This window comes from Nycticebus coucang, chromosome 11 (genome assembly GCF_027406575.1).
Source record: "Nycticebus coucang isolate mNycCou1 chromosome 11, mNycCou1.pri, whole genome shotgun sequence".
In the NCBI taxonomy this organism is placed as follows: Eukaryota; Metazoa; Chordata; class Mammalia; order Primates; family Lorisidae; genus Nycticebus; species Nycticebus coucang.
Genome location: NC_069790.1, coordinates 28,215,343 through 28,242,511, shown reverse-complemented (window position 1 = coordinate 28,242,511; position 27,169 = coordinate 28,215,343). Strand labels below are relative to the sequence as shown.

At 41.4% G+C, this 27,169-nt stretch overlaps 1 protein-coding gene across 1 annotated transcript in view; it reads left to right on the top strand.

Moving 5' to 3' along the window:
• Positions 1-27,169, top strand: part of CHN2 (chimerin 2) — a 452,170-nt gene that overhangs the window by 367,377 nt on the left and 57,624 nt on the right. Inside the window, exon 7 of the mRNA XM_053608457.1 lies at positions 16,748-16,825. Coding sequence (XP_053464432.1) covers positions 16,748-16,825 — 78 coding nt within the window. The remainder of the gene's footprint in view (positions 1-16,747; positions 16,826-27,169) is intronic.

The window sequence follows — 27,169 nt, the reverse complement described above, 5'->3', positions numbered from 1 at the left end:
TAGAATTCTGGAGTGAAGCCATCTGGACCAGGGTATTTTTTAGTTGGAAGCTTTTTTATTGTTTCTTTGATCTCAGTGCTTGAAATTGGTCTGTTCAGGAGGTCTATTTCTTCCTGGCTAACTCTAGGGAGAGGTGTGATTCCAAATATTGATCCATTTCCTTCACATTGTCAAATTTCTGGGCATAGAGTTTCTGGTAGTATTCAGAGATGATCTCTTGTATCTCTGTGGGATCAGTTGTTATTTCCCCTTTATCGTTTCTGATTGAGGTTACTAGAGATTTTACTTTTCTATTTCTAGTTAGTCTGGCCAATGGTTTATCTATTTTATTTATTTTTTAAAAAAACCAACTGCTTGTTTCATTAATTTTCTGAATGATTCTTTTGTCTTCAATTTCATTAAAAGTGGTATATATATCTTGTTGAATATTGTCTGGGCAACGGTTGGTCTTCTGGGGTATGAGATGTTAATCACAATGCTAATAGGACTGGAAGCCTCCACTGATTTCTCAAACCCCACAGGGTGGACACCCTAAATCTCTCTTCAACCCTCTTAAAAGGCACTTTAAACTTCTAAACTTGGCTAAGAAGAAGTTTTCCCAGGAAAGTGCTTGTTGCTGGGAACACTGCTGAAGTGGCTATCCACTTACCCAGTGTGCCGAAACCAGTCTCACTCTGCCCCTGAAGGTTAAGGTTGTAAGGAAGCTCAGTCCCTGCCTTTAGTCTACTCATTCACTAGATTACTAGCTCCCGCCTGATCCTTGTTCTGCAGCCCTGAGGGCAGAGCTTGGCAGGGCAGTTTTCTCACAGTGGCTCCCTGCGGCCCACAGCCAAACACTATTAGCTCCAACCGGCTCAGCAGCTCAGTAAGGGGCCCTAGACGATGCCCAAAGCTCTCCGCACTCCTGTCCAAGCTGTCCCCAAGGCAGTTCATCGGAGTGCCAAGTCCAAAAATCCTAAAACAGCTCACAGGTAAGGCCTTTCCAGTTTGCAGTCTCACGGCTGCTGTATTTACAGCTGCCGGCAGGATTAGACTGATCAAACACATGCCATCACTTGCTAGTTTTCCAATGTTTTTGTCCTCCTCTTGGGGTACAAAAGTCTCTTGCTGAATCCCTGTGTCATCAATGGGATGATTATAGGCAAATCCCACCAGCCAGAGATGCCCGGAGTCTTATCTCCCCAGAGTCACAGTGCCCCATTGCAGGGAAGCTGTTACTCGGCCGCCATCTTGCTCTCACCCCATGATATAGTATTTTTATTTTAAAATTTTTTGGTTCTCTTGGCTTAAAGTGAAAATCTCCTCAGGGATTTGACCTAAATCATATTTTTTTACATGAAACAGTGATCTCTCTTGTATTTTGGAAAGATTTTTATTTCTATGAACAGAGGCCATAAAACAGCATGTTTTTGGTCCCACATAGTGTGAATCCTTCCTTAATACCTGCTAGATGAAGAGTTTTCACTTTCAATAATGTTACTTACCCACTTGTTTTGCACATCTGAGAGTTGCCATACGTATATTCTAGCAGTGAGTTTCCAACCAGTGGGGTTTTGTTGTTATCGTTCTTTGTTTATTTGTTTATTGAGACAGAATCTCACTCTGTGCCCTGGGCACAGTGCCGTGGCATCATAGCTCACAACAAGCTCAAACTCTTGGGCTCAAGAGATCCTCTTGCCTCAGCTTCCCAAGTAGCTGGGACTACAGGTGCCCACCTCAAATGCCTGGCTAGTTTTCTTAGCAGAGATGGGGTCTCGCTCTTGCTTAGGCTGGTCTTGAACTCCTGAACTTAAGGAGCCACCAGACTCAGCCTCAGCCTCCTGTGTGCCCAGTCCAGTTGCTAGTCTTGTTTGGAACTTACCTCATTTTTCCCACCAAGGTAAAGGCCTACAAATGCAAAGCAAAACTAATACAAACTGGGGGGAAATGTTTTTGTTTCTATGTGACAAAATGTTCCTGTTTTTCCTCATTCTGATGATAAAGGTAACATCATTAAAGGAATTTTGAAATGTAAAGAAAATATATACATTGGTCTATTTCCTTGCAATGATTCCTATGTATTGGGATTTAAAAATATATATCTATTAGCTAGTACATTTATCATTGTATTCTGCTTTGTTTCTTAAGCATAATATCACCATGTTATTATACACTCTTCACAGACATCATTGTGATTGTTGCGTGAGCGTCACTCTTACTTAGGTATTTCCTAATATTAGGATATGCACAATATATTCCATTTTCAATATTAGAAATAATGCTGCTATGACTTCCCCTCTGTATTTAGAATAACTTCCTCAGGATAGAGTCTTAGAAATTGATTTACTCAATCTTAAAGGATAATAACATTTTGAAATCCCTGCTACACATGACCAAATTACTTTCTAAGATAATTTTAATAATGTACATTGGCAATTTCCTTCCTGTGCTTGATATGCCTGGGTGTATGTAGCTTGTTTAATGGATACAATCTGAGAGAGCTTGGATATTGATCAGACCTGTTGTTGCACAACAGAAAGGGCTTAGACCTTCATTTCAAGGAACTGGCTTTTAGTCTTAGCTTTACAACTAACTAGCTGTGGGAATCTGGGCAAGTCACTAGGAGGTTGGACTAGACCAGACACATGCATTTAGGAGACTAGGCTAGACCAGACACATGCATTTAGGAGACTAGGCTAGACCAGACACATGCATTTATTTATAAGTCTTTATTAAGTGCTCTTCATGGTTCTTGGTACAAAAGAGATTAGAAAATGTGAAGCAAGGGTTCTTTGACAGGATATTTTACCCAACTCTGGGACACATAGGTGGTGGCAGAATCACTTGAAGTTTAACACTATGAACCCTGGAAGCAGCTGGTTCTGGGTGCAAATCCTACTTATCAGCTTTGCAAGCTTGAGTGGTAAGAGCTCTCTTATGTCAGTTTCCTCATATTTGAAATGGGAATAATAATACATAGGACTACTGTGCAGATTAAATGAGAATACGTTTAGTGTGCCTGGCACATTAATGGACTTAGTAATCATTAGGAGATTTTTTTCTTTCTGTTACTCATATGATTCTAATATGACTTAGGTTTTACATGATGTGGACCATGTGTGCAGAGGCATAACTTCACAAAAGAATATTATATCTTCAAAGAGTCTTGGATTCAGAGCATTGGAAACATGTGGGGGAGGTCATGTGTCTCCTGACACAGACCATCTCTCAGGTTCTGTCCAGGGCTGCTGTTGCCACTTCACAGAAGTTGAGTGGACCCTTTCCCCAAAGTTTGGTTTGGTGTTGATACTGATGATGCCACATGCTCACTAAACAAATGTGCAGAGTTTTATTGCTTATATAATGAGATTTTCTTAGAGGTAGCAGGTCAGACCCCTAAGCAAGTCCCCAGAATGGCTTGAGAGAATCTGGAGGTGCAATGGTTTGACATTCTGTAATGGTTAAGAGGTGGAGGTGGGTGAGAGCTCTCGTGCCATCAGGAGCTTACACGGCTTACATGATTTGAACTTCCCCCGGCACCAATGGAGGGAGTACCCTGGCCTTCTAGTTGACTTGCAAGCTGTGAGCAAGTCAGACACCAAAAATGAAGTCAGATTCTTTATTACATGGGTTATGGTTTTATGATGGGCAAGGGAAATCTCACTGACTTCTTTCTTCCTTAAAAGGAAAAACAAGCGGGCTGTCTGGATCCACCCACAACCCCATCCTTTCCACTGCCCCCCTTTGCTTTCCAGCACTCCCCAGCACTGGCCCTGCACTACTCTCCTCCCATTCTTAAAGCACCTGAAAGCAGGTCTACACCACTGCTCCTGGAGACTGCTCTGCCAAAGTGAACACTCACTCATGTTCCTAACCCTGTGGTCCCCCCTGCTCAGTGCCCGTGAATCACACCTGACCCGTGAGCAACACTGGCCACAGTTGATCATCTTTCCACTTGACTTCCAGGATACCAAACTTTCCTGCTCTTACTCGCAGGCTAGGTCCTTCTCATTTTCCTGACCTCTTCATGGTTGGAGTGTCCTGGGACCCAGTCCTGGAGCTCTGCTATCCTCTAACTACACTTACTCTCTTCCTCTAAAATCTACCTGCCAGTGTTCGTACCCCAAAGTAGCACTCCAGCACCACTCTCTTCTTGGGACTCCAGGTGTCTGTGTCCAGCTGCTACTTGATGCTAACGTGCACTACAGGATGGAGGCCAACCTTCTGCCTCCTCTTCTCCTCAGGTTGTCTTCATTTCATTTATTGAAAACTTCAGCCACCTGGTTCATCAGGCCCCCAACTGTGCCATTATCCTGGAATTCTCTTTTCCTTGTGCACTTCACATCCAACCTGTGAGCTAGTCCTATAGACTTTACCTTGAAATGATGCCCCAATTCTGACTACCCCATCTACTTCCACTATCCCCTCACTGGCCCAAGTGCTATCTCCTCTTTACCTGGATTCCTACAGCAGCTTTTAATTTGTCTCTGCTTACACTGTTGTCCACACAGCAAGAAGAGCAATGCTTTTGTAAAGTGATTCAGAACATGCCAGAGCTCTGATGAGAAGTCCTTGGTGGCCGCTCACATCACATAACAGTGAAAGCTCCTGTCTCTTCCAGAAGATCCCAGGTTCCTCACTTCACCTGCTAGCACCACATTCTAGCACACTTGGTCTTTCCTATTTCTTGAACATGCCAAGCTTACTCCTACCTCATGGTCTTTGCATTTGCTATAGCCCTTCCTAGAATGCTCTTCCTCCAGGTATCAGCCTTGCTCACCCCATCACCCTCTGTCACCTTCTAAATGTGTTTTTGCCTAAATGTCACCTTCTCAGTGAGGCCTTTTCTGGTGACCCTGATTTAAATGGCAGCCACCCTCATCACTCCCTATCCTGTGTTGTTCTTGCTTTGTTCTTCCTCAGAGCACTTACCGCTTTCTGAAATAATATATAGTGTCCTTATTAGTTTTATTTATTGTCTGATCTCCAAGAGGTCAGAAACTTTTGTCAGTTGCTCACAGCCCTAGCCCACTGGCCTAATACAGTGCCTGATTAAATGATAGTTGCTCAATAAGTATTTGCTAAGAGAAGAAAAGAAGGAAGGGACAGAGGGGAGGGAGGAAGAAGGAGCTATATTTGCAGCATACCAAAGAAGAATTTCATTGCATTAAAATAAAGGTGAAGTCAAATTGGATGTGGTTGTTTCAGACTGGACTGTCTTCTTCCGGAATACTGTGCTTTCACATCAGCCTGATGGTAGTTTCTGTTCCCAGAGCAGGCAGTGGCTATGTGGGGAGTCTGCATCATCACACACAGTCTGACATTCCAGCCAGAAAGCGACAATGGGGCCATGTACTTGGTATAAGGCTGGTCTTCTCAACATACAAATATGAGGTCCAATTGTGGAGTTTGAAAATCTCAGTCACCACTATAAGCAACCAGAAATAACCTCAGAGTCTATTAGGAATGTGCAAGTACCCATTTTTTAGCTCTGCTGAGTTCCTAAATATCCCCAAGAATGGCGGGGGGGCATTGTCAGCTTCACAGTTGTGAACGGCATCAGGACTATTCAGTTTGGGTGATTGTTCACTGTAAAAATAGCACAGAAGATGGGACTGGAGTATTTCTATTTGTGAAACTTTGAAAACTGTTTAATAGTTTTCTCTCTCATTTACAACATGGGATAGTTTACATGCAGAAAAACAACTGATTGATTTGCTTTTTTCTAAAGGGCACCTTACTCCAACTGCTGATGGAGAAACCTGGTAGAAAAGAAGCCATAGGCTCTGTGTGATATGCTCTGCAGTGCTGCTCTGCAAACTGCCATCATGTAGTACAGCAAGAAAATGCAATTTGGCAAATGGTTGGCCTTTGGCAGAGATCTGTCTGGTTAAAATACTGAGCAACAGTGGAAGGGAGGGGGATGAGTTAGGGAAATATACTTGGGACCCACTATGCAGTGAGGTGCTGTTAGCAAGAAATTGAGTGTCTTGACCTTTGTAATAGAATCCATATGTCAATCACTTGGGGTACCAATTTCTTTGGACAGATGTAATGCATTGAAAATACAAAAAAAAGGAGATGATTACCAAATATGAGAAGAGAGTAACCTGGGGCAAGAAGAGAAATGACAGCTGAGAACTTGGTAATAGCTGCTTCCTCTTAAACTTGACGATGTTTACTTGGATCCTTTAGCTTCACAGATGTTTTAGGGGCTTGATTTGACAATCCATTGTCTCAAAACACAACTGTACCATATTTTCTTAAGTTGAGCATTTAAGAAATTTGAGTAAGATTTTCAATGTTCTTATTTAAAGAAATGGATTACTACACTCAGATTTAAAACATGTTGTTCATTCTCTCAAAAACTCACACAAAAACAAAGCAACAAATTATCAAATGACATGTGAGGCACATAAGGAGACCTAAAGTCTTCCTCTGTGATGTGGAGTACCTCTTGTCTCTACATTTAAACAGTCTGTGAAAAAAATCAGTAATTAGCCAACGTTTCTGACATCAGTCTCAGTAAAGCAGCTGGAGAAATTACATGGGAAAGACAGCAATTACAGCATTGCACAGTCAACCAACCCAAGAAGCATCAGGTTCTTTATTTGCTTCTAAACAAGGTACTTTGGTTCATTTTAGAACCCACACAGGCCCTTCAGTTTGGGGTGAATTGTGGCTGTTCTGAATGGAGTGAATTGCATTCTAGGAAAGGCAATGAGAGCCTTCCTTCAGCACTTTTGTGTCTCTCTCACATTGAGAGTGGCCGTCTGTCCCTGGAGAACAATTGGAGCAGCAGTTGGGCATCTGTGGCATCAGAGACAAAGGCCTCTCTGCCTCAGATAGAGCACACAGCAAGTTTGGAGGTCAGCAGCAGTTTTAGATACCTGATGCTTAAATGCACTCGAATGAAACCAGGATTATACAGCTTTAATTAGCCCACGGCAGGAAGGATGGCAGGGTCCCACCCTGGTCATTCTCATTTCTTTAACAGACATGGGAATAAGTTTACAGTTTAATCATATGTCTTTGTTGTCCTCCTCGTCTTTCAGAACTGAAAGCTACAAGCAAAGAATATAGCGAACACGGGGCATTCTTAGGAAGAGCAAAGGAGATTTATTTGGCAGTATGAGAGAATGTTCAAAGTCCGTAAGATCAACTGGGTTTAGAAGTGTTGATGAAAGAAAACCACCCCTTGGATTATCATTCAGCACTTGGGGTTTATTTTACTTACATTTCCAGTTTTTTCACTTTCCAACAGCAATAGAGAACCAGATCTGAGGTGCCAGAGCAGATTTCCCTGCCTCTTTGTCCACCAGTACCCTGGAAACCCATGTAGAACCCCTTCATATACACACACATCTAAGATATATGTGTGTATACAGAAGACACTGAAATAGCAGGTAGTAAGTAGGTACTCAATATACCACATTCCAGCCATCGAAAGCATTTCGTTGTGACCCAAAGTGAGAGAAAAACAAAGGAAAAAACAGATTTCCCACCATCGTCCTGGGCTGAAGGAATAACTATAGCATTTTGCTAAGTGTCCCTGGATCTGGGCAGGATTTAACATGTTGTAGCTATGGGGAGATAACATGCAGCCCAGGAACATGACCCAACCCCAAAACCCCAGACAGATGTGCAAGGGAGTGAACCCCTTGTCTAAGGGAAAAAAGAATTAGAAGTCACTCTGATGGAAGGTAAGGTAGTTTTTTATAGGACTGCTTAAAACCGGGCATGTTTACTTTGCATGTAACACAACTTCCTGGAGTGTCAAGCAGTGCTGGCACCATGCCAGTCACCAGCGATAGAGTTAATAGAACTAGGAGTAGTTTCACAAGTTTTTAGGTTTTCTTTTTTAAGCTTTAAAAGTTTTTAAAATTTCTGTAGGAACACAGAAGAGTAAGTCTTTGTGCCTGTAGCTGCTATACCTAGAGTGCCAGGGATTTCCCTGGAAAGAACATCAGGAGATCTGATTCCGGGTCTACTTACGGCTCAGTTTCCTCATTGGTAGAATGAGAATAAGGACGCCCACTCTACCTTCCTCACAGAGTAAAGGTCCATATATGTAACATATATAGAACTCCACAAACATATGATGTTACTTTTAATATTATTCTGGACACAAACTCGGCCTTGCTCCTTAGCCCCCAGGACTCTGTGGCTGACCCTGGTGCAGGGTCTCCCTGGTTCTAGCACCCTCTTTTGTGATAGAAGAAAACATGACAGCTTGAACCAAAAGAAACTCCAAAGGGCATAGCCCCTGGATTTTATATTGATTTTGTATTAGAGGCTAACAAGAGTAATAGATAAATAGGTAGTGATAATGATAATCCTCTGTTGTGATCCCCTGACCTCAAGTTACCTGATAGCTGAAGACATTTGTTCATTTATTTAGCAAATTTAGTAAGCACTTACTTTGCACCAGCTCCATGTATGGCACCAGGGCTTTAATTGTGATGAAAACCACACACAGCATCTGATCTCATAAAGCTAGAAGACTGCTGGCAGTGGTGCCAAGTCATAGTTTTCAAATCACACTAACAGGTGTATGGTTATACATCCTCAAGGTGACAGCAGGAAAGTGGGAGCAGGTGAAGCTGGAAGGGTGGCAGGCACCAGGCCCCACCGGCCCCACGGGCCCCCATAAGCAATGGTAGGGATATTCACCTTTGCCTTGAGGGTCTATGGAGGTTTTAAGTAGCATGATGGGAGGTGAGATGGGGTGAGCACAAGCAGAAACATGATCACATTTTGTATTTGAAAACATATCAATCCTATGGGAAGGGGGGAATTTGTTCAATTAGTATTGACCACATTTATACATTGGTTTCTAACAATTGCACTGAACTGAAGCACTTGAGATTAGTGCACAGACTCGCAATTCTGGGAACACATTGCTCCCCTGGTGGAATTTGGAGAGTCTGGGCCCCCATCTTCAGAAATTTGGATTTACTTAGTCAGAGGTAAAGCTTGAGCATGGCTTGTGGTTTGTGTGTGTAGGGAGTGGGGGGACTCTTTGTTCCTTGGTGATTTTGATTATCAGGCAGGGCAGAGGAGGTCATAGAACAGGGGTCCTTAAAGCCTAGAACCAGGACCAGCCATGTCAGCACCACCTGGGAACTTGTTAGAAATGTGAATTCTTGGGCCTGATTTCATACTGACTGACCCATAAACTCTAGGGCTGAGCCCCACAGCTGGTGTTCTGACAAGCCTTCGAGGGGTTTCTGATGCCTGCCAGGCATGAGGAGCACTGTTGCAGGGGTCCTAGGCAGGAAACCCAGGGTCTGCATCTGATTCTGGATCTGGGACAGAATAGCTCTGTGACAAAGGGCAGTCATCAAACCTCTCTGGCCCTTGGTCTCTACACCTGAAAAAAAAGGAGGTGGGATTAGATGAGTTCAGAGGCTGAGAGTTTATGTATGCATAGAAAACCTAATAAAGGTTTTATAACATTCATTAAAAATCATTTTGATATAATGGAATGAGAACATAACCACTGGGGGAAACTAAAAAAAATAGAGAAAACAATATAATGGAAAAATAAATGTTAATTAAAATTTCTCCACCCAGATATAACTATTGCTTATCTTCAGCAGTTTCATGGAGATGTTTTGGTGTGTTATCACTGCCTTCTGTTTCACTTTTTCAAAAAATTTATTTCAAAATATTACATGAGTACGAGTGTTTTTGGTTACATATATCAATTTTATTATTCTTGAGTCAGGGTTATAAGTGTACACATTGCCCAGATAGTGTTCACTGAACCTGTTAGGTAGGGTTTTGTCCATCCCCTCCTCCTCCGTTTCTCCTGCTTGATTTCCACGGAGTTTTATTTCCCTCTGGGCTTATGTGTGCTCATTGGTTAGTTCCAATTTAATAGTATGTGTGGTGGTTTTTTTTTTTTTTCGTTCTTAGCTACTTCTCTTTAGATAATGGTCTTCAGATCCATCCAAATTGTTGCAAAGGGCCTTGATTCATTCTTCTTCGTGTCTGAGCAGTACTCCATAGAACACATATATCCCATTTTGTTAATCCACTCATGAACTGATGGGTATGGCTTGGTCCACATCTTTGTGATTGTGAATTGTGCTGCAATAAACATTCCAGTGTAGGTGTCTTTTTCCTTAAGATAAACTAGTGGGATTGCTGGATCCAATGGTAGGTTGGATTCTAGTTCCTTGAAGAATCTCCATACTGTTTTCCATAAAGACTGTACTAATTTGCAGTCCCACCAGCAGTGCAGTTCCTATCTCTCTGCATCCACACCAGCATCTATTGTGTTTGGACTTTTTAATAAAAGCCATTCTAACTGGGGTAAGATGATATCTCATTGTGGATTTAATTTGCATTTCCCTGATAATTGGTGGCATTGAGCACTTTTCATATGTTTGCTGGCCATTTGTCTGTGTTTTTTCTTTTTTTTTTTTTGAAAAGCTTCTGTTCATATCTTTTGCCCACTTTTCAATGGCATTGTTTATTTATTCCTTTCTTATTTGCTTGAGTTCTTTGTAGATTCTGGTTATTAGCCCTTAATCAGTTATATAGCTTACAAATATTTTCTCCCACTCTGTAGGTTATCTTGCTTTGCTGATTGTTTCCTTAGCTATGCAGAAGCTTTTCCATTTAATCAAGTCTCATTTATTTTGTTGTTGCTGTGATTGCCCCTGAAGTCTTCTTCATAAATTCTTTGCCTCGGCTGTTACCTAGAGGAGTTTCTCCAACATTTGCTTCCAGAATTCTTATGGTTTCATACCTCATATTTAAGTTTTTAACCATCCTGAATTAACTTTTGTGAGTAATGAGAGATATAGATCCTGTTTTATACTTTTGCCCGTGGCTATCCAATTTTCCCAGCACCATTTATTGAATAGGGCTTCTTTTCCCCAGTATATACTATTGTCTGCTTTCTCATAGATCAGCTGGCTGTAAGTGGATGGTTTTGTGCCTCGGTTCTTTGTTCTGTTCATTGGTCTATGTCTCTACTCAAGCTGCTTTCTTCTGATAATTTTGTTTTTCTGTGAGCATCTATTTACAAAGCTTGGAATCATACTATATATGCTTCAGGAGTGTACTTGTCATCTAACACTGGGGCAAATGTTATTTTAATCATCTTTATTGATGTCTGCACAGTGTTCATGTGAATACACACACAGAGAGGTCACTCAATGAAGTGCACCAACTCATCCTAGAAAAAGTGCTACATACCTCATTGATGAATATCATAGTACGGTTGAAGTGCTCTCCTTGGGAAACTGTGCTCCAATGCTACCCTTCAAAACACACATGCCATGATTTATTTAATTTTTCTCCTATCTTGAACGAAAGTTTAGGCTTTTTTCTTGATATTATTATTTTGTTGAATATTCCTCTATCTCCCTTAATATAGTAATCTTTGTCTGAAGACCTATAAGAGAATCCTACCAACAGAGTCATTGGATCAATGCCCACAAACTTTTTCCAGGCTTTTGACAAATCCCCAACGTTTTTCCCAGACCACCCCAATTCACACAATACCAGCATAATCCTAGAGCACCCTCTTTATGACACCCTCCTTTATCAGTATTGATTTTCATTTTAGGCACTGCCATGAAGCTGCAGGAGCCCGCAGGAGCGGGAGGGAAGTGTTTGTAGCATAGGGCAGTAGCAGGCAGTAAATACCTAAGGGAGACAAATTCAGACTCAAGAAACAGAAACATATAAAGGGATCAGCAGCACAAATACTGGGGTTGGAATAGTGGGAAAGGCTGTCCAGGGACTGAGGATGACATTTTCCATGAGCCCTCTCAAAATGCAGCACTGGAATTTGTCTGATGCCTATGGAAGGATTAAAGATTAATAGTAAATCACCTTATCTAGAAATTGGTACTAATAAGGCAGACTGTCGTCGTCCCTGCAGGCTGAGATATAGGCCTGCCTGAAGCCAGACAGAGAAGGAGGCCTCAGTTGGGTGAAGTTTTGAGGTTTCTTCTGGGCTTACAATGTGAAGATTTTAAAGTCAGGGCAGGGCAGGGGTCTCCCCTCCTTCTCCCACTACCCTTTTCCTGGGCCCTTTTCATGTACACTGGTGCCCCCAAAGGGCTCCATTTTCTCATATCTTCCTGCCCTTTGACCCATCCTTACCTCTGTCTTTGTCTGACAGTTTTTTACTGCCTTTTTGTTACCCGAATCCTTCTTATGTCCAGGCTTCTAATCACAGAGAGAAAGAAGAACAGGGAGAGGCCTCAGAAAATAGAATCCCACCTCATTTATAAAAAAAGAAAAAGGGAAGTGGTGAGCTTATTTCACTATTTATTTATAGCTCCACCTACTTCCAAAAGCATCTTAAGTAGTGCCTGTATTCACTGATGCCCCAGGGAGAACAAAAACCTCCTCTTTAAAAACCAGGCCAGAAAACACCAGCACTGCTAGTCAGTAACAGGCTAATAATGCAGAAGAGAGTAATTCTGGTGTACAACCACTGAATATTGTTTAACATATTATTGGGATGAGAGGATATTTAGAAAATGGTTAAAAGCATAAATTGAGGATATATGCAAAAGAATTGAAAATAAGACTTGTACAAGAATTGAATCAAGACTTGTACAATAATGTTTTTAGTAGCACTAGCCACATTAGTAAAAAGGTGAAAACTATCTAAATGTCCATCACCTGCTAAATGGATGGAAGAAACGTAGTATGTCCATTCAGGGGATTATTACTTAGCAATGAAAAGGAGTAAAGTATTGATACACCCTGCAGCATGAATGAAACTAGAAACATCATGCTGAGTGAAAGAAGCAAGACACGGAAAGCCACACATTTGTATAATTACTTTATGTGAAATATTCAGAATAGGCAAAGCCATAGAGACAGAAAACAGACTGCAGGTGCTGGGGAGAAGAGAGCAGGGAGTCAGTCCTGATGGGCACAGGGTTTCACTTTGGAGTGATGAAATGTTCTGGAACTAGATAGAGGTAAGGGTCAGAGAACACTGTGAATACACTAAATGCGCCAAGATTGTGTACTTCAAGATAGTTAAAATTTTAACTTTTATATAATGTATATTTTGCCACAATGAAAACAGTAAACTTGTTCTTGGGGAGTAGGGGAAGCACAGACCTGGTTAGTTGTGCTTCTATCTGACTACTGAAACTCGCAGTTCCTATTTCCTCATCTGCAAAACTGGGATAATTGTGATAGCATCTCCTTCAAAGGGTTTTAAATCTTATGTGAGTCAAAATATGCAGAGTGCTTAGTATAATACTTGATACGCAGTAAGCATGCTGTAAATATCTGTGTTATCAACTGGATTCACATATTCTCAACTAAAGAAAATTTTGCCTGCCTTCCGGAGTGTATTTGGCAATGTCTAGAAACATTTCTGATTATCCTAATTGGGAGTTCTACTGGCATCTGGGGAATAGGGGCGAAGAATGCCATTAGACATCCTACAGTGCACAGGGCAGCCCCACAACAAAGGATTATCCAGCCCTAAATGTCAGTTGCTCCAGTGAGAATCCCTGGTTTAAGCAGAGTGTGTAGGGAAACGTGCTTCATCTAATGAATGTGTAGATGAAAATAGGTCAGATAGAAATTTTTGTTAGAAGATGATCAGCAAAAGTATTGAAAGTCCACTGTGTATAGAGAGAACTGTATTAGACATTGTGGTGAATATAAAAGAAGCCAAGTATCTGTCCTTGAGGAGTATAGATAAAAGATAGCTCTATGTGATTGGGTTATTTAAGAGGGAAGTTTTTACCAAGAGATTTTTGTAATCATTTTTCCTTTGATAGCAGGGTGATGTGAGGTCATCTACACTGCACACAATAATGTCGCTCAAAGGCTAACACTTACAGTCCCCTATAAAGAAGCATCCTGAGGGAACAGTGAGTGGCTCCTTCACATTTATGAATGTGTCTTGTGTTTGGGTAAATTCTATTGAATAAATATCCAAGAAAGAAATCACTGTCACAAATAGAAATAAAAATTACTTGTTACAAGCAAAAGCACAGACACAAGAGAAAATATCAAATCTCCTTGTATTCCACCACCAATAGACCAAAAGGAGAGGGAGACCCCTTTTGCCTACACTCCATTTAAAAAGTATTTATGTCATATTCTAAAGCTTTGTATTCATATCATTTATCTAGTTGAGATCATGGAATTTGTTCCTGCTTGAAAAGGCTTGCCGTCAGAATGTTTCTCTTAATTTGCTAGCAATGAAGGTTTGAGAAAAGACCCGTCTCCCTCCTCTCCATCGCTTTACTTAATCCCATCAGTGGCAGTTGTTCTTGGGATTGGATGATGAAAAGGGGTGAAAGAGCCTGGGGGAAGCACATCAAGATGGCAGATCCCTGGGGTGAACCGGGTCCTTGGAAGCCAAGGCCGGGGATGGGCAATCACAGGATGGGGCAAGAGACCCCATGCCACACACACCTTGCACAACTGTTCCCCCCTATATGGACAGGTGCTCCCTAGAAACATACATTTAGTTCCTACCATGGCAAGGAACCTTCGCTTGTAGGGGGAGACAAGAGCAAATTAGGCATCAAGCACACCACAGTGAGTGTTCTGTACAGGGGGATAAGAACCGCCTAAATCACTCTCATACAACATAGAAAGTGAGAGGTATCATCAGAAAATGTAGAGAAAATACTATGAGATTTCAAAGAAGAGAGTTTGCCTCCAATGGGGGAGTTGGAGAAGTCTTTTTTTGGAAAAGATGGCATTTGAGTTAGAATGTGAATGGGCTGGTGGAAATGTAGACATGTTGAAATGATGCTGGACTATTCCAAAAAAAACAGAGCAGGCCACCGAGGTGAGAAATTGTGTTGGAGAAAAGATTTTATAGGACTTGTAAAGGAGAGTATAGGGAAATACAATGAACTGGATACATCAGGACCAGCTCATGAAATATCCATAATGCCAGGACACAGCTAAGCCCTGGAGAAGCACTGGCGTGTCCTAAGGAGATGGGAGTAGTGAGCAGATTAGGAAGATTATTGTGTATAGGATGGCCTGGAAAGACACAAAGGTCTGAGTTATTGTGGAGCAAGGGGAGGGCTTTCAGATAAAGCATCTGGCAGGACCGATGGCAGGGTGTGGCAGCACAGGGGTGGAGTGAGGCAGCAGGGCACACAGAGCAGGGCCATGGGCACAATGCCTTCTGGTCTTAAATCAGCTGCATGGCCTTGGGAAAATCAACTTCACCTTCAGTGCCTTGGTCTCTTCATCTGAGAAAATGGGAACATAAATTTTGTTCCTCATACCCACATGCTGAAGTTTAAAATAAGTGCATTTGACACATCCTAAACATCGTCTGGCACTACAGAAATTATTGTACTCAGTAGCACGATATAAAAATTGGCAGTCAGTTTTGAAGTTTACTAAGATGAAATGAAAGGATGGATTTTTAAACCAAGTTGAAGTGATGGTGATTGGCAGGAATAAAGAACTGCACAGGAGAAGGATTGACCTCTGGTCTCTCCACAAGGCTGCCTAGAGGGGCTGGAGCATGGTACCCTGTCTCAGTAAGAAACAGGATGAAATTCACAGACCATCTATTTACATAAAGCTCCAGCCATCTAGTTCGCGCCTTCAAGTTCCTAAAGTATTGATTTTATTGCCTGGCATTAGCTGCACTGAACTTTGCCATCAGATCAGGAGTACTCCCAAGACATCATTATATCCTTAAGGGGAAGACCTGAGACCATGAGACCATCAGATAATACTTTTAAGAGCAAGGAGGGCATTTTTAAAGGCTTGGCCACTAATAGAAAGAATATCAAAGATTTTTTATTTAAAAGGCAAGCAACTGTGATATTTTGGTAAGGAATGTTGCTTTGTCTGTGTGGGTTTGAGCATAGGTTTGTGCAGGAAGGAGAGAGGGGAGACTGGGAAGTGTTCTGCCTCTTAGTTTGCAACTTCTAAAGTGGACTCAGAGCTGAAATGCTTTGCTCTTTGATGCCCCATTTGGTGTTCAGACTGTTTCAATTTAATACATGCCTAAGAATAAAAGTTAAGCTTTCAAGTGCTGAGGCAACAAGAAACATAGGCTTTACCCCTGTACCATTAAACAATCATCAGGGTTTAAAGGTTTAATCTGCTGGAGTTCAGCCCAGGATGAGGTTCAGAGCCCCAGAATAATTGCATGCAGCCTTAGACTTTGCCCATTAGAGCTACTTGCGGAGGCGGCGGGGGGAAGCAGTGCACACGTCAGTTTGAAATGTGCTGCTAAGGAGAGGTCTCTCCTTTACAGTGTGCTGCAGCAGGAGAAATAAAGCCACCTGCCCCTGCCGCCCTGAATCCTCAGTGGCTGACTGGATACCGCTTCTAAGGGTTGCTGCCTACATGAATGTGTACTATTGTTCCAGGCACACGTTGGCCTTAAGAAATAGCACAAAACAGGCCCATCCTTATTCAGAAGCAGAGCCCCCTCCACCCGGCCATCACTCAAACCAGGCCTTCTAGGTCACATGCTGGAGGCCGCTGCAGACAGGATGCAGCTGCCTCAAATCTGCTGCCTAACATTAGCTGCGGTTCGAAAGCCCTGACTGTGGCACGGACCTCCCCAAGCTCCACAGGGGAAACTAGAAAGATCTGGGATCTGGGCACGATGTTCTCCCAGGAACTGTGGCTGGAAAATGAGAAAAAGTGTGCTGTGGTTCGGAAGTCCAAGCAGGGCAGAAAACGCCAAGAACTGCTGGCTGTTGCACTGGGGGTGAAGGTGGGAGTGAAAGGCGCCTTTCTCTGGCCCCCTCTCAAACTCTTTGCCTGTTCACAGATCTCCTCCCTGGTTCGAAGGGCAGCCCTCTCACACAACGAGAACCATTTCAACTATGAGAAGACACACAACTTTAAGGTAAGCAAAACTCTGTGTTCTTTCGTCTGTCATGAAAGGCAGGTGGAAAGGTATAGTTTATGGTTTCCATCTGGTCTCTGACTGTAAAGTCCGGAGACAGCAAATTCCTTTGCTTTCTCCACTTAGCAAGAAACTGAACACCATGGATTTGTATCAGATTTGCAAGCAGTTAGCTTGGTGCTTATGCCTAGAAACGTCTATTTGTATGTTGACTTAGCTCTGGAGAATTGGGCCCATTTCCTCTCCATATTCTCAGGTACCGTGAAAGACAAACAGAGCATGCCCAGTCTGTCACATTGAGAGATGTTCTGGGGAAAGTCAAGCAGTACTTTTCCACTCAGAGTAGCAGTAAAGTGTATTGCTATCTCCGACCAAGGGAAAACAGTTGCCTGCTTCACATTTTCTGTTTTGTCTTTGGGTTTCAGTGATGCTAACTCCCTCTCATGCATAGATAGCTGGGAAAGCAAATTTTAGACAGGAGACTCCATCCCATCGTTTTCGTTTGTGTTCTGGGTGCTGAGGGCACCCTTGGTCACAGCCTTTATCTTGCTCACCAGACCAAACAAAAAGATCTGGAAACCTGTTGGGAGTTTAAGTACCTTTTCCCATGTGTATTTATAAACTGGAAAGACCACTATCTCTGTTTCAGAGTAGCGCTTGTAGAAAGGGCCTGCCATCAGAAAAGTATGGCCTGTCTCCTTCACCCTGATGTGCTTTCCAAGAAGGGCTGGGAACTGATTCTGATGCCAAAATGCCCAGCTTGAGATGCCATTGCAGGGAGGAGAGACAGGATAGAATCAGAGACTTTGCCCCAGCAAATGGTCTGACGATTTGAAAGTTGGAGAAAGTGGAGATAAGGGATCCAGGAAGGCAAAATGTGAACGGTCTTCCCTTTTAAAACTTTTATTTCCTTTAGGGCCAGTAGGCCAAGTGCCTATTGGAACTAGATAGCCCTTTGTCAGAGATGATGAAAGAAATCAATTTATTTTGTTGCTTTCCAAACCTTCAGAAGGACAAATGTGTGTCTATTAAATATACATTGTTAGCTTGGTCGTTTCCCTGCATCTGTTTTTAGAAAGCAAGTGGCTCAGGCATTTGCATGCTATAATTGAACCAAGGGATGGACTCATACAGCCCTACATATTTAGCATTAGGGTAAAAAATGGTATTACATAAGTCCTCTTCCATGCTAAAGCTTTTGATATTTCTCCTCTCACTGAAGAGTGACAGGTCTGATTTGGAGTACAAAAAGTCTTCATTTTTTCTTACCTTGTTTTCTACTTTTATCCTCATTAATTTATTTTCTTTATGAAAGCATTTTTCTGACTTTTGGCAGAAATCCCCAATTTTCTGCATCCTGTAGACGTACAACTATGAATAAGACAATAAATCATCTTAGACTTGTGAATTCTTTTCCTTCCTCTTGAATATTCCAATTTTTTCAGCTTCAAGAAATTAGAGTTAAAAAGGATGAATAATCACATTTTCATGCATATTTGCAGTTCTTTGGGCTTTAAGAAATTAGAGTTATGTTTGCATAGAATAGTTTTCCCACATATGTTCTGTGTCTGAATTTGGGTTTAAAAACACGTAACCATGTTTAGCTGATCGATACTTTGAAAACTAATTTCAGTCTTTTTAATCTTAGATCTCTGAATGGAAAATTAATCTTAAGATGTTTTTAAACAAAAATATAGTTGAAATTTATTTCTTAAATAGTACTGTTACCAACATGATTTCTTAAATACATGTCACTGAAAAACACCAGCAGCTTTTAAAATGTTTGCTTAAAAACGCATTATCTATTCATTGTGGCCTCTTCTGACTTAGAGCTCTTGAGAGAAGAAAAAGCAGAGAATAGACAAGTTGTTCGAGAGGAATACACAAGCCAGACAGGAGCATTTCTCTTCCATGTTTTAAATGGAGATCTTTGAAACTTAACACACTACAAGTAGCTGTGACAGTGGATCATGGCTTTCAATGGTACTGTTCGTGCCACTGTCTTTAAGAGTGAGTGGCGGGGACCCGAGGAGGCGGTGCCTCTGTTTTGCTGGGCCCCTTCCATCCTCAATGTGCCCACTGCTCAGCCCCTCAACTAAGTCTAAATGGGAATTTTGCATGGTTTTTGAAAGAACATTCTGAAAGCAGGTCGCTGCTATGAATATAGCAGCAGGTTTTTAGTAACAAGCCACTGAACTAATTAAAGGAAGAAAACTCTATCAAAGGCCCCTGCCATCTGCTTGGAATTTGTGTTTTATACCTTAAATTACATTGGCTTGTAGTTATGTTGACTTCTAATGGGCATTATTCTGAAACTTTCTTGATTTGTATTTCAAGTAATTATTTGGGGAATATAATGTATATGGGATAAAATAGTAAGGGCTCAATAAAAAGAATGATAATCACCAGTTCATGCTTATCAGCAATAGGGCTTTGCCAGCCCTGTCTGCCCCCTGGTTTAGAGGCCACTATGTGAGATTCAAATCTGCCAGTAAAGCTTGATGCCTTGCTCTATGACGAGATTTTTTTGCCCCTGTGGAGACTCTTATCCAGGTAAGAAGCCCTCTCCATGCTCTACCCAGGCACTTTGTCAAGAGGATTGATTAGAAGCTCCCCGAGCTCGGAAAGCTCTGGTCACCTTCTTGAGCATTGCCTTTGCTTCTTGAAAAAAGCTGGTGTTAGAAAATGGAAACTCAGCTCTGAGAACAAAAGCTTTGAGAACCAAGTTATAGTTGTGCCTCTTTTCAGGCAATAATCATGTACTTTTTGACACTCTATGCTGATGCGTCTTTGGCCCTTTCAAAGCTTGCATTTTCTAGGGTTACTTGCACCCACTAAGTACTAAAAAGTATTTATTAAAGGAATGGGGAAAATTAACAGATTCTTCTCTAAAGAAAAAACTACTCACCGAGAGAAAAGCCACTGGGTTGCTTACCTCATTTTTTTTTTTCTGCATCTCTGTTTATCTAATTGGCCTAAGGAGACACTCTTTCATAAGTGGTCCACTCAAATAACACTTTGTGTCTGAGCTCTAGAAATGTTCAGGCCAGAGAAACACAGAGACTCAACTGTTTGGATTATTGTACTTGCTGGTCACGCATGACACAGTGATCAGGTGGCCACTGCCAGCTTAGTACTCTTGGCCACAACATGATCTTTGTTGAAAAGTTTAGCTCTCTGCCTCAGTTTCCTCATCTGTGAAATGGTAATGTTGTGGGCTTTAAAGAATCCATGCAAATCATTTATCATCATCTCTGGCACCTAGTAAGCCTCATTTGATGTTAGCTTCTGTTATTATTTTATTAGTCATCTTTTTTTTTTTTGCCTCTCACTTCTCTTGTGGTCTTGTGTTTAGCTTTTTCTATCTCCATATTTCTTATTTTCTAGCCCCATTTCTTCATATCTTCCTTTTCTCTTCCATCTCTTTCTTCCTCTCTCGTTAATTAGATGTGATAGAAAATGAAATAAAGCCTAACGATTATTGTGGTTTCTCTGAATGTATTTTGCCAATACTTGTTCCTCACCTGTTAAAAATGAGTGATTTAGATTTAGAATTCACACATTTTTTTTCCTGGCTTTTCAAAAGCACTTTGTATCTGCAAGGACTCTATTAGTTTCCTAAAGCTATTGTAACAAACAACCACAAGCTTGGTAACTTAAAACAACATAAATTTATTCACCCGCCGTTTTGAAGGCCAGGAGTCTGAAATCAAGGTTAAGACAGGATAGGTTCCTTCTGAGGCTCTGAAGGAGAATTTGTCCTGTGTCTCTCTCCTAGCTTCTGTTTCCTGATAATCCTGGGAATTTTTTGGCTTGTAGACACATTACTCCAATCTCTGCTTCGACTTCATCTCAGTACCTTCTCTGTGCATTTCTGTTATCTCTTTTCTTATAAGATCACCAGTCATTAGATTTGGGGCCCACCCTAATCCAGTGTGATATCATCTTAATTATATCTTCAGAGACCCTCTTTCCAAATAAGGTCATATGCACAGTGATTGGGGTTAGGAGTTGAACATACCTTTTGGGAGGTATATGATGTGACCCATTACAAGGACTTTCACTGATCCTTTCCAGAGCCCTCAGTAAGAAGTCTCTCTAGTCTCACCCTTGAAATGACACATGGTCACTGCTATTAGTTAAAGCTTACAGTGTTATTAAAGGTTTTCACATCCACAAAGAAAAATCTTTAGATGTAATCTAATTGCTCAGGCCCCACTGCTAATTTCTATGGCTATTGACTTACTGTCTAAACAAGTTTTCATTGATTTTTTTTCTTACCAATGTTTCATTGCTCTGACAGAAAGTGATGAAATTTAGTCATTCTTGGTCTCTTATGTTTACCAAGAATTTCTTTATGAAAAGAGGGTATGGTAAGGCTGCCAAAAAACTGCAAAATATCTATTGAGCTTCAATTTTCAGTAGTAAGTCAGAAGCACGTATTTGCTGTGGCTGATTCATATTCAGAGTATGTACTTTGTAGTCAAATATGTGGTATAGGTATCAGTTCACATTAACATGTGTGATCATGCTGCAGAACTGGCTACATCATTTTGGGGGCCCAGTACAAAATGAAAACGTAGGGTCTCTTGTTAAAAAATTACTAAGACTTCTAAAACAGTGGCAGCAGACCATGAAACCAGGCACAGGGCCCTGCTCAGGACAGGGTCTTGCAGCTGGCCCTGTAGTGGCGTGTTTTTAAAAAATATATAAAATAAAAAAGGAGCAACACAGACCTGTTTCCATGAGAATTCAAGGAAGAGGGGGCTTCCTGGTGCTGGGCAGCCCTTGTAGGAAACAGCAGGGAGGAGGTATTAATAGAAATCAGCTGAAGCCCAAATAGATAAATAGATCGATGTTAATTACACAGAGGAAAGAAGGGGCCTTCAGGGCAGTGCAAAAGACATGCATGAAAAGCTTGGGTCAGAACTGAGCCAGGCACAGATAAGGCGCAGGGAGGAGGCTGTGGGGGAGAAGGGAGCTCCTTCACATTTAGGTCATCAGCTGTGCGGACAGATGGTGGAAAGATGATGGCCCTGGGGAGAGGGGAGCAGGGAGAGGCTCCTGCATAGGCCCCACCTCTGCTCCCTGCAGCTGGTGTCCTGCCTCCAGCCTGCAGCACTGTCACTCTCTGCTGCCACATTCTCTCCCCTCCCTCTGCCCAGGCACTTGTAGAACACCCTTCCTTCTTCTGCATGTGGAATATGGATGGAGAGTGCAGGCCCAGAAAGTCCTGATGGTTCAGAGTGAACTGCTCTGCCCCCCTCCAGCCCATGTCCCCCACTCCCAGACCCTGCTAGCTTCACTTCTCTCCTTAGCCCTGCCCACCAACCATGCCAGGCACGCCTACTTGTTTGCCTGCCTGCCCGCCCAACCAAACAGAGACTAAAACTGGAGGGCAGGGATTTTTGTCTGTTTTATTGACCGCAGAAACCCCGGTGTCTGGGACTAGGCCTGGCCTGCAGCAGGCTGTCCGTCCATGGTGGCAGAAAGCTTGTGGCCCTATCTACATACACTGGCACCTCCTCCTCACCCCTCGCCCCATGATTTATCCTCGTGTGTGTCCTGTGTGTTGCACACACTTGGGTTAGTTGTTCTGGGGCCCTTCTTGGTAGTGGGCCCTTACCAGAGTCAGCAGACTATGCTGCGCAGATGGGGGCTTTGGGGATGTGCCCGACCACCTCTCCCTTCCCATTTGGCTGAGGGACCTGTGGCCAACTGTGCCATGCTACCCAAAGTCTCATACATGGGAACCGTCTGCCTCAAATTACTTCTGTTGTCCTGGCATGCCACAAGATGTCTTTCAAGTGTCCCCATCCAGATATGAGTGAAAGGGTTGCTCTCCTTACCCTTTTATGGCCCCCACTGACCAAGCCTGCATCAGTAGCTTCCTATTAACATGCCACACCCTATCATGTGTGCTATTGGACATGCTCCTTTATTTTTTATTTTTATTTTTATTTTTTATTGTTGGGGATTCATTGAGGGTACAATAAGCCGGGTTACACTGATTGCAATTGTTAGGTAAAGTCCCTCTTGCAGTCATGTCTTGCCCCCATGAAGTGTGACACACACCAAGGTCCCACCCCCCTCCCTCCTTCCCTCTTTCTGCTTCCCCTCCCCCATAATCATAATTGTCATTAATTGTCCTCATATCAAAATTGAGTACATAGGATTCATACTTCTCCATTCTTGTGATGCTTTACTAAGAATAATGTCTTCCACTTCCATCCAGGTTAATATGAAGGATGTAAAGTCTCCATTTTTTTTAATGGCTGAATAGTATTCCATGGTATACATATACCACAGCTTGTTAACCCAGGAATACCTGGGTTGGTGGGTATTTAGGCTGTTTCCACATTTTGGCGATTGTAAATTGAGCTGCAATAAACAGTCTAGTACAAGTGTCCTTATGATAAAAGGATTTTTTTCCTTCTGGGTAGATGCCCAGTAATGGGATTGCAGGATCAAATGGGAGGTCTAGCTTGAGTGCTTTGAGGTTTCTCCATACTTCCTTCCAGAAAGGTTGTACTAGTTTGCAGTCCCACCAGCAGTGTAAAAGTGTTCCCTTCTCTCCACATCCACGCCAGCATCTGTAGTTTTGAGATTTTGTGATGTGGGCCATTCTCACTGGGGTTAGATGATATCTCAGGGTTGTTTTGATTTGCATTTCTCTAATATATAGAGATGTAGAACATTTTCTCATGTGTTTGTTAGCCATTCGTCTGTCGTCTTTAGAGAAAGTTCTATTCATGTCTCTTGCCCATTGATACATGGGATTGTTGGCTTTTTTGATGTGGATTAATTTGAGTTCTCTATAGATCCTAGTTATCAAGCTTTTGTCTGAAAATATGCAAATATCCTTTCCCATTGTGTAGATTGTCTCTTTGCTTTGGTTATTGTCTCCTTAGCTGTACAGAAGCTTTTCAGTTTAATGAAGTCCCATTTGTTTATTTTTGTTGTTGTTGCAATTGCCATGGCAGTCTTCTTCATGAAGTCTTTCCCCAGGCCAATATCTTCCAGTGTTTTTCCTATGCTTTCTTGGAGGATTTTTATTATTTCATGCCTTAAATTTAAGTCCTTTATCCATCTTGAATCAATTTTTGTGAGTGGGGAAAGGTGGGGGTCCAGTTTCAGTCTTTTACATGTAGACATTCAGTTCTCCCAACACCATTTATTGAATAGGGAGTCTTTCCCCCAAGGTATGTTCTTGTTTGCTTTATCAAAGATTAGGTGGTTGTAAGATGTTAGTTTCATTTCTTGGTTTTCAATTTGATTCCAAGTGTCTATGTCTCTGTTTTTGTGCCAGTACCATGCTGTCTTGACCACTATGGCTTTGTAGTACAGACTAAAATCTGGTATGCTGATGCCCCCAGCTTTATTTTTGTTACTAAGAACTGCCTTAGCTACACGGGTTTTTTTCCAAAAAAAAAACAGAATCATTTTTTCCAAATCTTGAAAGTATGATGTTGGTATTTTCATAGGAATGGCATTGAATAGGTAGATTGCTTTGGGAAGTATAGACATTTTAACAATGTTGATTCTTCCCATCCATGAGCATGGTATGTTCTTCCATTTGTTAAAATCCTGTGCTATTTCCTTTCTGAGGATTTCATAGTTTTCTTTATAGAGGTCCTTCACCTCCTTCGTTAGGTATATTCCTAGGTATTTCATTTTCTTTGAAACTATGGTGAAGGGAGTTGTGTCCTTAATTAGCTTCTCATCTTGACTGTTATTGGTGTATACAAAGGCTACTGACTTGTGGACATTGATTTTATATCCTGAAACATTACTGTATTTTTTTGATGACTTCTAGGAGTCTTGTGGTTGAGTCTTTGGGGCTCTCTAAGTATAAGATCATGTCATCAGCAAAGAGGGAGAGTTTGACCTCCTCTGCTCCCATTTGGATTCCCTTTATTTTCTTGTCTTGCCTAATTGTATTGGCTAGAACTTCCAGCAATACATTGAATAGTAAAGGTGACAGAGGACAACCTTGTCTGGTTCCAGTTCTAAGAGGAAAAGCTTTCAGTTTTACTCCATTCAGTAAAATATTGGCTGTAGGTTTGTCATAGATAGCTTCAATCAGTTTTAGAAATGTGCCACCTATGCCTATACTCTTCAGTGTTCTAATTAGAAAAGGATGCTGGATTTTATCAAATCCTTTTTCTGCATCTATTGAGAGGATCATGTGATCGTTATTTTTGCCTCTGTTAATATGGTGGATAACGTTTATGGACTTGCGTATGTTAAACCAGCCTTGCATCCCTGGGATGAAGCCCACTTGATCATGATGAATGACTTTTTTGATGATAAGCTGTAATTTATTGGCTAGGATTTTGTTGAGAATTTTTGCATCTGTATTCATGAGTGAGATTGGTCTGAAATTCTCCTTTTTGTTTGGGTCTTTTCCTGGTTTTGGTATCAGGGTGATGTTTGCTTTATAGAATGTGTTGGGGAAGATTCCTTCTACCTCAATTTTTTGGAATAATTTCTGCAGTACAGGAATAAGCTCTTCCTTGAAGGTTTGATAGAATTCTGGAGTGAAGCCATCTGGACCAGGGCATTTTTTGGTTGGAAGATTTTTTATTGTTTCTTTGATCTGAGTGCTTGAAATTGGTCTGTTCAGGAGCTCTATTTCTTCCTGGCTGAGTCTAGGGAGAGGGTGAGATTCCAAATATTGATCCATTTCCTTCACATTGTCAAATTTCTGGGCATAGAGTTTCTGGTAGTATTCAGAGATGATCTCTTGTATCTCTGTGGGATCAGTTGTTATATCCCCTTTAGCATTTCTGATTGAGGTTACTAGAGATTTTACTTTTCTATTCCTCATTAGTCTGGCCAATGGTTTATCTATTTTATTTATTTTTTCAAAAAACCAACTCCTTGTTTCATTAATTTTCTGAATGATTCTTTTGTTTTCAATTTCATTGATCTCTAATTTGATTTTGGATATTTCTTTTCTTCTACTGAGTTTAGGCTTAGATTGTTCTTCTTTTTCCAATTCCATAAGATCTGTTGTGAGATTGTTGATGTGCTCTCTTTCTGTTTTTCGAATATAGGCATCTAAAGTGATAAATTTTCCTCTCAAAACTGCTTTTGCAGTATCCCACAGGTTTTGGTAGCTTGTGTCTTCATTGTTGTTACACTCAAGGAAGTTAATGATTTCCTGTTTTATTTCTTCCTGCACCCATCTGTTATTCAACAGGAGATTGTTTAATTTCCATGCCTTTGGGTGGGGTCGAGCATTTTTGTTAGAGTTGAGTTCTACCTTTAGTGTCTTATGCTCTGAGAAGATAAAATTTCAATTCTTTTGATTCTGTTGATATTTGTTTTGTGTCCCAGGATATGATCAATTTTGGAGAATGTTCCATGGGGTGATGAGAAGAATGTATATTCTTTATCTTTGGGATGGAGTGTTCTATATGCGTCTATCAAGCACAGTTGTTCAAGGGTCTCATTTAAATCTCTTATATTTTTGTTTAATTTCTGTTTAGAGGATTTGTCCACCTCTGTACGAGGAGTGTTGAAGTCCCCTGTTATTATGGTATTATCAGATATCATATTGCTCAGACTGAGTAAGGTCTGTTTCAAGAATCTGGGAGCATTTAAATTGGGTGCATAAATATTTAGAATTGAAATGTCTTCTTGTTGTATTTTTCCCTTGACCAATATAAAGTGACCATCTTTGCCTTTTTTGACTTTATTTGCTTTAAATCCACATGTATCTGAAAATAAGATTGCAACTCCTCTTTTCTTGTGAATTCCATTTGCCTGAAAAATTGTCTTCCAACCCTTGACTCGGAGCTTTAATTTGTCTTTTGAAGCCAGGTGTGTTTCTTGCAGACAGCAAATGTATGGCTTGTGTTTTTTAATCCAGTCAACCAATCTATGTCTCTTCAGTGGGGAATTCAAGCCATTAACATTTATCGAGATAATTGATAAGTGTGGTAGTATTCTATTCGTCTTATTTGGTGAGAGTCCATTGCTTAGTTTTATCTTTTGCATCAGTGTGGAGGTTAGGTTCTGTCCTTTAATTTCTGAGTTCTTACTTTGCTGCTGATCCATTGTGGTGGTCAGTGTGCAGAACAGGTTGAAGTATTTCCTGTAGAGCTGGTCTTGTTGTGGCGAATTTCCTCAATGTTTGTATATCCGTAAATGATTTGATTTCTCCATCAATTTTGATGCTTAGCTTAGCAGGGTACAGAATTCTGGGCTGAAAATTGTTCTGTTTAAGTAGATTAAAAGTAGATGACCATTGTCTTCTTGCTTGGAAAGTTTCGTTAGAGAATTCTGCGGTCACTCTGATGGATGTGCCCCTGTAGGTCAACTGGTGCTTACTCCTGG